The following is a 10,571-nucleotide window of genomic DNA, read 5'->3' as shown; positions in this document are numbered from 1 at the left end:
CTCAAAAATAAAAAGACGAATCGGCCCTGCTACCCTTTTACTGCCATCAGCTCATCACTAAGGTAAACACTAAACACAATGTCCAAAAAAAAAAAAAATCACTAAGCTCAACACAAGAAAAAACGCATAAAATCGTCATTGCAATTCCATTGTACAAATTTACCCTCATCTTTGATGCAAAAGACGCATGATTCCAACGAAACCAAAGTGATTTTGAGTGGCAAAATAGTCATTTTAAGTTTCAGTAACGAGTCAATGCAAAACCCTAGTGTCAAATATATACCCTAGTTCTCCCAAACGTTGCGCCTTCATTTCCCTCTTTGACTCTGAAACCCTAGCCGTTCGATTCTTCTGCAGCAACAATGCCGCCTAAGTTCGACCCTTCGCAGGTCGTCGATGTCTACGTCCGAGTCACCGGCGGTGAGGTTGGCGCGGCGAGTTCGCTCGCTCCTAAGATCGGTCCGCTAGGTCTCTCTCCGAAGAAGATCGGAGAAGACATTGCTAAGGAGACAGCAAAGGACTGGAAGGGACTGAGAGTGACGGTGAAGCTCACCGTGCAGAACCGTCAGGCTAAGGTCTCGGTGGTTCCGTCGGCGGCGGCGCTGGTCATCAAGGCTTTGAAGGAGCCGGAGAGAGACCGGAAGAAGACGAAGAATATTAAGCACAACGGGAACATCTCGCTGGATGACGTCATCGAAATTGCAAGGGTTATGCGGCCAAGGTCGATGGCGAAGGAGCTGAGCGGCACCGTTAAGGAGATTCTTGGCACGTGCGTCTCCGTCGGGTGCACCGTCGACGGGAAGGATCCAAAGGATTTGCAGGAGGAGATCACGGACGGAGATGTTGAGATCCCTCTCGATTGATCAAGAAGTTTTCTTCTATTTCTTTTTTATTTTTTCTATATTGTTTTTTGTTATCTCTGTTTAATTAGTGTTTTTTTTTCTTCTGATATAATTTTTGGGAAACTGCTGAAGGATAATTCCAAATTCAATTTACTCTTGAGGTAATTGACAATTGAGATGATGTTGAGGAATTTTTGTGATCCTGTTTAATGTGGAATGCAGTTTTACAAGGATAATGTGTATTATTTTTAGTGTATCTTCCTTCTAAGGGTGGATTGCATTGTTTTTGTTAGTTCATTATTACATATCTCTTTTATTATTGCATAATTATATTCCGTTTATTCGTGTGCCTATTGTTTATTAGTTGTAGTAGTCCATTTAGAAGCATATGAATATCCAATGATACCTAACCATCTACTTTATTTAATTCTTAATAGCTATTATAATATATGTTTCTCCATTTGAATTCTGTGTGGAGTTTGTCACCGCGATCAAGTCGGTATTACCTTCTCTGAGGATTGTTGCTATTCTAATTTCGTTATTTTCACTAGGTCTTTTACAAGGCTAGTTTTTTTTTATCCTACATGTCTCATATTATCTAAAATTGATTTATCATTGGTGCATATTGGACTTGATTTTACAATATGGTGAATGAGGTGAAACATATTTGTTTCTACTAGGTGGTTGTGTTGTCCACGTGGTTTGTTTCTATGATGCAATGTTCGTTATTCGTGTTGTTTGATCTTGCACTATTCTTGGCTTTGAAGCCATTTTTAGTCTCGTGTTGTTCTCGCTGCCACTCGTTTTCCCATTCATTCCGAAGTTTTTGCTTCCCCGTTTGTGTATATATATAGCTCTTGATTTCTCATTGCATTTCAAATCAATTCAATCAACAGCACTTTCAAATATATCTCTCCCTAGGAATCCTTCAAGCCAACATTTCAATAGTCCCTCGTTTGGTTCTGCTTTCTCTCTCTTCGTTTCATTCAGGGACTTAGAGAGAGATCTACACAATAATAAAAGCTTCCATTAACAGAGGCCGTAGCCACCTCTCAAGTAAGACGTTTGTCTTCAATGGCAAGAGAGCTCAGGCAGAAAATGCAGCCCTGGATCGAGGTTGCACCCTTGCTTCTGGATTTCCCTTGGAAGCCCTCCAACTCTCCCAAACTCGAGACCATTTTCGAAGAAAGAGCTGAAGAGTTTGATGGTGAAGACGATGGTCGCGCCGACCTTTAATTGTGAACTGTTTGTTAGGACAGGGCTGGCAATGGCATTGTATCCTTGCAAGGTCAAGGGCAGTGCCCAGTTCCCATTTCTAGCGTCCCTATTCTTTCTGTATTTGAATATGAATAGCGAGACGGGACTCGCAAACAATTACAGCGGCAGATGGGAATAATCAGAGATGATGCATTTGTATATGCAATTGTCTTGGATCTATGATGATTTAGTATATCAGTCATTTATTAAGTTGTACATATTAATAATGCTGTAACGTACCATAAAACAATGCCAAGCTACTCATAAATGAGTGTGCTTCGTGCTATGTGTTGAACATCTCTCAATCAAAGTTAAAATTCATGTATTTAAGTTTTATTTTATTGTTCTAGACCTTCAAGACTCGTGTACCATTCGTAGTAGTTAAATTTACCTAAACAATTCAAAGGCAGAAACTCGAAAAAACAAAGCATGGATGTTTTTTTTTTTTTAATTATTTGGGCCGAAACAAGCTTTAATTAAGAATATTGATGACTTTACCTTCAAATAATTTGGGCTTTATCCTTGCTTATTGTTTTCCGGCTTGCTAAGTTTTTGTTTTTTTATTAAAACAGAATTAACGTTGAAAAAAGAACCTAATTACAAACTAAATAGGACAAAAACGGAGCTGAGACTTAAGCTTTGTTTGGGAATAGGAAAGAAAATAAGAAAAAAGAAAATGAGAAGAAAGAAAATAGAAAAAAAAATTAAAGTTATTTATATATTGTTTGGATGAAGAGAAAATAGATGAAAAAAAAATAGAGAAAAAATTTTCTTTTGTTTGGATGAAAAGAAAAGTGAGAAGAAAGAAAATCATAATAGTATAAAATTATATTAATACTCTTATCTATATTATATGTAAATTATAATTTATTAATGATAAGGGGTAAATATGTAATTTTATTTATATTTGTCACATTTCTCTTCATTTTTATCTCATTTATGGAGAGAAAATAATTTAGTGGACCTCACATTAATTTTTTTCTTTCCCTTCTATTTTCTCTTCTCATCCAAACAACAAAAAACTTACTTTTCTATCCATTTTCTCTCCTCACATTTTTTTTTTTCAAATTCACTCGATCCAAACAATGTTTTAGTTCAAGTGACAAAATTATGTGTCTCTGAATACGATGCACCCAGATTTAAAATTCGGAGAAAATTTAGGGGCCAGCAACTTTTGTGTTTTGTGGCCAATACTTAACCATCAAAAGAAAAGTGAGTGATCTTCCACCGTTGGATGTAATCTCACGCCATTAAAAATACTATTGATAACCAATTGATAGTTACAAAACACAAAAATTGCTAGCTCCCTAGTACTCCTCTAAAACTCGGTATAGACCAAGTGCGAGTGTGACTGGAAAATACAGTAGGAATAGTTTTTTTTACCAAAGTCTAAAATTAAAAAAAAAAAAGATCCCAAGGAGTTAGGAGATTAATTTAGAACATTTTAAAATGTCCATTGGAATGCGAACGTTTAATCCCTGACAATTAGGATATCAAAACAATTGTCGTCAGCCCTCCGGTCGGTCATGATTTTGCTAATATAAGTATGCAGTGATAGATGACAGGCTGACTAATCATATAATTCCAAAACAGCCACTAATCCTTATGCATTAAAATATCAGAAAATAATATCTCATAGTATACTCAGTGAAAAAGATAAGTACTATTTCAATTTATAAGATTGAATTAGATGAATATATATAAATAACATATCTTTTGTTATAAATATTCTCTAATGTTGATTTTGCAACCACTGCTACAGTACTACTCTCGTGACATGGACAACAAATGTGCCATTCAAGCTATGCTTTTGAGTAGAATTTTATGATAAAATGATACATGTAATTGGAAGATGATGATGATTGATGAATACCATAACAATCAAAATTCCGGCAAGAATATTATTGGGCATAACTCTGGTATATATGTGGTTTATTTAAATCTGTTTTCTATGATATATTTTCAAATATCATGCGTGAAATTTATGAATCAATGAATGGAACGTAGTTGAACAATATGATATATATTTTGAAATAATAGAATGAAAGAATGTTGTTGTGGCTGAAAAAGCACCACGTGTCGAACATTTGTTGGCCAGAGATGATGATCAATGTTTGTACAAATTTTCTTTGGCTAGCCTTGATTAAGATAGGCAATGACAATTTCGCTGGTCGGTGCCTGAATTCCAATTAAGTTTGTAATTAATAGCTCAATTTCGTTAGCTTATCCTTGCGCTTATGTAGAAATGTATTCAATTGTTTCATAAAAAATATGTAATGGATTATGGACCAAAGGTAGTTTGTTAATCATGTCACCGTCCAATAATTCCTTATTCTTTAATTTTTCTTCGAATATCATGTTATGAAACCAATTATTTTTATTAACCACGCGATAGAAAAGGATTAATCACAAGATATAAAGTGCTCAGAAGGGAACTGGTCGTGTTTGATTAATAACATGAATTTGTTGAACAAATCTGATGTATAAATTTGCATGCATGTAGAGTTTATTTGTAAAAACCTCTTATTGAATTTTTACGCTATAAAGCAACAATGCCAATTCATTATCAATATAATTGACAATCATTATTGGTAATAATCTTGCACTTAAACAGCTGAAAAGAAAATGAAAATGTATTAAATAGGGACATGCACAAAATTGAACCAATGCTTATTATAAGTTAATAAATACCATATTCAAAATGTTTTCTAAGTGCCAACAGAATTTATTATATTATTTTTTACTAATATTTTTAATTATTAATTTAATTTTTTTAATTTAATAATCTAATAATATATTTTTAATCTACACTTTTTATTGATTAATTACTAATAAAAAATAATAAATTTTATTGATCTTTTAATATTTTTCCTACACGAACTTTAAAAAACGAGTCCATTTTTTAGAATAAGGCAACAGATGTAGTGAATTGTGTTGCTAGATCGTTTTGTTGTTCTAAGGATTGGTGTCAAAGTAACCCATGTTGTTGATGGTTATGCCGGAGATGACATAGATGTTACTAAAATCCATGTGTATTTCTTGTACGCTCCACTCAGCGTGTTGAGTTTGTTTCTTTTTAAAAAAAAAACTTTAAATATGCAGTCTCTTTTTTATATAATAATATTTGAGGAGATTCCCAAAAACCAGTTAAAATTAGCCATGATTATGATTTAATTTTGCTTAATTATTTATTACATATTGCAGTTAGTTAATTAGAAATGGTGGGCTCAGAATAGTTGCGAGGGCCATGAGTCCGTAGTTTGTTCTGGAATTTGCTCTGAACCTATCTGAATTTTAGGTGAGTCCAGATAAGTTCATCTGGCAAGCATTCGTCACCCAACAAAAGTGACAACTACTTTTCCTCTTATTTTAATCACATTATCAATTACGTACATATTTAATGATGCCGAGAACAATGATTGATAGCTTTAATTTCTTTTACTTCCATATATAATAATAGAATATATGCGTTTATCTCTTGCAATTTTTTTATGACAATATTTCGTGGCCACTAATTAACTTTAATTTGATGCTTTGCTTCATATAGTTTCATAGAAATGGCAAAAGTTAGATGGATTAAAAGTCACTCCGATCCATGGAGTTAGCTCCATATTAGCCTAATCCCCTGCTATAAATTTTTGATGTAATTTTAGATCGTATGAAATTAAAGTTGTAGGTAGGATTAATTCCATATATTATAAATCCGTTCTTTCTAAAAATTTAAATTTATAAGAGAAGATGTTTAAATAATTATATTTTTAATACGATTTTTGTTTTGTTTAATTTTTTTTGTTTAGACTCACTTTCTCTTTTTATTATTAGATTTATACTGAAATTATTATTTTTAGATCAAAATAAATTGAATTTTAAACTTTTATATTATAGAAACTTTGATATATATATATATATATATATATATATATATATAATTATTTTTTTTAAAATTTAAGCAAACAAAAATAAATACATAAATAGTCTCCCTATACTCAATTAAGAGGTTGTGGGTTCGAGTCTCCTATCTTTGATTAAAAAAAATGACATATGGATATCAATATGTCTTTTACTATTAGCCAATGAGTTATAGCTCAAATGACATAGTCTCCCCATACTCAATTAAGAGGTTGCGGATTCGAATCTCCTATTTTTGGTAAAAAAAAAAAGTACATAAATAGTTGTATATACATATTATATCTTCTATTTTAAAAAAAATAAATTATATGACATTCAATATTCTTCGTATTTTGTAAAAACGTAATACTCATTTTTCATTTTGCAAGATAAATATAGACATGATGAATTGATTTAAAGACAATCCAAATATATAGTATAGTATTAGATAAGTGTAATTTATGCAAATAAATAGATTTTGTATTTTTATTCAAAAGATCTTTCCCGAATAAGTGGAAGATAAAATGAGGCACAGTTGTATTTACTTTCTTGCAAATAACTTGCGTATGGAATTCATATTCATTCAAGCCGGTTAATTATTACATAATTTCCACAGTAGCAAGCTATAGCTAGGCCATATAAACCACATGTAGCGGTTGAATTATTAGGAACCCTTTTATAAGGTTACGTTGGCCCATAGAAACAGAGCACATAAACCTAAACCCTAAAGAAATTTCCAGAAACCAACAAACATTGATTTATAGACTTTTTTTTTATTAATAAGAGTCGTTGGAAAAGTTAAGGGCAATGCACAGGGTTAATTATTAAGGCGTAAGGTGGGTCCATGCAAGCGAAATCAAGCTAATAAGGGCGGCAAAAAAATAACGTTAATACATGTCATCAAAGAAATTAATTAATTGTGTTTAATTATTTAACCTAGTGTAGTGGCTCTGTTACTCTGATTCCTTAAATACCCTGTTTTGCTGAAACCTGAAAGCACAGAATTGAATTGAATTGAAAGAGAGAGAGAGGGAGAAAATGACGAAGGATGTTGAGGTAGCAGAGCAAGGGCAAGGAGGAGAGTACAGTGCAAAAGACTATAATGACCCTCCACCGGCGCCATTGATAGACTTTGAGGAGCTGAAAAAGTGGTCTTTGTACAGAGCAGTGATTGCTGAGTTCGTAGCAACGCTTCTATTCCTTTATATAACGGTTTTGACCATCATAGGTTACAAGCACCAGACGGACCCAAACCTTGCTGGTACCAATCAGTGTGACGGCGTTGGAATCTTGGGTATTGCATGGGCCTTTGGTGGCATGATCTTCATCCTTGTTTACTGCACCGCTGGAATCTCTGGTAATGTATAATACTTACCGCCTATTGTTTGATATAAAAAGTAATTTATAATACTTCCTATTATTTGATATAAAAAGTAATTTATAAAAAGTATTCAAGCGCCGAATGATCATCTAAAAAAATGAATGATCATCTAAAAGAATGAATGTTGTAGGTGGACATATCAACCCAGCGGTGACATTCGGGTTGTTCGTGGGGCAGAAACTGTCACTAATAAGGACAGTGCTGTACATGATCGGGCAATGCGCCGGTGCCATCTGCGGTGCCGGACTTGCGAAGGGGTTTCAGAAATCGTTCTACAACAGATACGGTGGTGGTGCCAACACCGTCAGCCACGGGTATAACAAAGGGACTGCTCTAGGTGCTGAGATCATCGGCACCTTCGTCCTTGTGTACACCGTGTTCTCTGCCACTGATCCGAAGAGGAACGCCAGGGACTCCCATGTTCCAGTGTTGGCACCACTCCCCATTGGATTCGCCGTCTTCATGGTTCACTTGGCCACTATCCCTATCACTGGTACTGGAATTAACCCTGCAAGGAGTTTTGGACCCGCTGTTATCTTCAACAATGATAAAGCTTGGGATGACCAGGTACTCTATTATTTCCACTTTCAATTACATACTTTATTTATTTATCATAATGAGCTTATTAGAAAGAAGAGTGTTAGGAGGCCATCAACTTTTATAATTTGTAGTCATTAAATAGTTATTAATGATAATTTTAATAGTGTAAGATTGGTATGAAATTTCATCCAATTACTCACTTTTTTTACTGATTAGATACGTTAGAATTGAATAAAGTTAGTGCCTCCTAGATTTTTTTTTATTAGAATATCAAAGAGAAATACCAGCCGCCATATAACTAAAAATACTAAATTTTAATAATTATATAATATTTTTCAAAGCTAAATATGTTATCCCAAAAAAATAAGGTATTACATATTGAGAATACGATAGGTCTATAGAAATTTATTATTTTTAGTATTAACCTAATTTTTTTAGTTTATTCCATATTTTTAAATATTTTTTAAATTTGTATATAATATATATTTTATACTAATATTAGATTTAATATTTAAATTTTTATATATATGTAACATGAGTATTAAAAAAAATCCGAAATTTGACTCTTATTTTCGTTTTATATTTGAATAAATACTGAACAACTTTTTTTTTAACCAAAAACATTACTTCCTAGCTAGCAATTTTTTGTTTAACAGTGGTAATTGTTTATTTTGATTTTCAGTGGATTTACTGGGTTGGACCCTTCGTTGGAGCAGCAGCAGCAGCAATCTACCACCAACACATTCTTAGAGCAGCAGCAATCAAAGCTCTTGGATCCTTCAGGAGCAACGCTTAATCAAAATCACACCTTAGTTTACTATTTCTCAGACACATCTTTAACTTCAATAATTATTATGGCTTAAACTCTATTATGAGGTTATGGCTAGTGTCTATCTTCTTCCCAGTGTGTATGGGACCCTCTTCTTGTGTGTTTTGGCTTTCTTCCATTTCAAGCTTAGCTGTGTGGTGGGTTTGAGGGCAAAACAGGCCAAAACAAAATGTGGGGTCACATCAAAATTGTAGATAAGCACGCATGCTTTTGTGTTCTAAGGGTGTATTTTCTATCCCCTTTTGTCCTTTCATGTATTCTTCATCATTATGTGTTGCCTTCTGTATTATGATCCTGTGCATTATCCTCATTATTAAGTTATTTTTCACTCTTTTTTGTCATCTTTTTCTCTTTATATACTTCACATCAAAACTGTTAGTACATTGCATGTGTTATTTATAAGCTTTTTGTGATAATTGCTTGATCTCTTCTACACGCAAAATTAATTAAATTACCCTAAATTTATAGTATTTTTATAAGTTGATGTTATAAAAATTTCTGGTCACTCAACTTTTCTTAAAAATTAAATACCAATTTAATTTTCTTTATAGAAAAAGGAAAAATATAGAATATCAACATATTATTTGCTAACTTATTATTAATAATAATTAATTATTATATTTTAAACATATATATAAAGAGACATATTAAAAAAATATATCTATAAAGACACTTTTATTAAACACAGTCATAAAGAAGATATTTTTGTTAGACACATCTACAACGACACTTCTATTAAATACAATTATAAATAAGAGTTGGCAGAAATAGGCAGAAATATTGTTAAGGTAGCGGGATTGATAGAAAAAAAGAGTGAAATTTTATAGCCGAAGCTTAATTATTTTAGCCAAGAAGTACACATAATTCTGGAATGTTCTTCCTGAATTGGCCAGTGTTATATATATTAATTTAGGGTTATTAGTTAGGTAAGCGTAACATATCACTCACGATCCATCTTAGTGTCTTGTGCTTTAATTTGAAAAACCGATAGTGACAAAAGCCAAAGTGTTGTATCACTCAACACTAGACAAAATTAAAATTTGTTGTGCTTTCACTTAATTAATTGATTAATTAAGCTAGCCTTAATACTAAAATAACTAGCATTAGGGGCTTAACATTATTGTCAACTGTTTGGATCCTTATCCGAATGTATTAAACTATTGCAAGGATCATAATAAATAGTGGAGGATGGAGGTACCCTAATTATTCTTATTAAATATATAAATTAAATTAAATCATCGTTTTGGACAAAAGTTTATTAAGGCTTAATATATTATATCATCTGGCTCGACTTGTCTGATGGTGATGATATTATTGGACGTGACTTATAGGCTGTGGCCTGTTGTTCCTTTTTTGCATATAAAACTATAGCTTTGTGGATGGTATTAATGTTTCCCTTTTTATATAAAACATAATAAAAAAATCGTTTCAGGATATGCTATAATAATATACGGAAAGAAATAGTAACACGTTAGGTAACGGGGTTCCTTAATTTTTTCCACATAATAGATTAGTGAGCTGAAGTACCTGTCTTTACCTTATTATTATTTTTTTTAATGTATCCCATTAGGTGTACTTTATTTGTTTAATTAATGGTCACAATTAAGCATATCATCTTTTTTAATAGGAATGATGTATATGGTGGCTGGTAGGGACTACTCAAATCAATTTCCTATCAATTTTACATGATGATGCATGTAAAGTTTAATTTCATCATCTCTGATTAAGAAATTAATTGATATATATATAGAATATAAATTATTATCAATAAACTAATAAAAATAATATTTACACATTAAAAATTAGTCACTAAATTAATTATTATGTAGTTTTA

The 10,571-nt window shown here is 32.3% G+C and overlaps 2 protein-coding genes across 2 annotated transcripts; both read left to right on the top strand.

Moving 5' to 3' along the window:
* Nucleotides 1-215: 215 nt before the first annotated feature.
* LOC112771134 (large ribosomal subunit protein uL11) lies at nucleotides 216-1,072 on the top strand. The gene has a single exon (XM_025815765.3). It carries the CDS (start codon nucleotides 363-365, stop codon nucleotides 861-863), a length of 501 nt encoding a protein of 166 aa, XP_025671550.1. The 5' UTR covers nucleotides 216-362; the 3' UTR covers nucleotides 864-1,072.
* A 5,221-nt stretch (nucleotides 1,073-6,293) lies between these two features.
* Nucleotides 6,294-9,078, top strand: LOC112771133 (aquaporin PIP2-7). Its single transcript, XM_025815764.3, has 3 exons — nucleotides 6,294-7,344; nucleotides 7,499-7,935; nucleotides 8,591-9,078. The coding sequence occupies exons 1-3, from the start codon at nucleotides 7,026-7,028 to the stop codon at nucleotides 8,702-8,704; spliced, it is 870 nt and encodes a 289-aa protein (XP_025671549.1). The 5' UTR covers nucleotides 6,294-7,025; the 3' UTR covers nucleotides 8,705-9,078.
* Nucleotides 9,079-10,571: the final 1,493 nt, after the last annotated feature.

This window comes from Arachis hypogaea, chromosome 18 (genome assembly GCF_003086295.3).
Source record: "Arachis hypogaea cultivar Tifrunner chromosome 18, arahy.Tifrunner.gnm2.J5K5, whole genome shotgun sequence".
NCBI lineage: Eukaryota > Viridiplantae > Streptophyta > Magnoliopsida > Fabales > Fabaceae > Arachis > Arachis hypogaea.
This window is presented reverse-complemented; position numbering and strand designations above follow the sequence as displayed.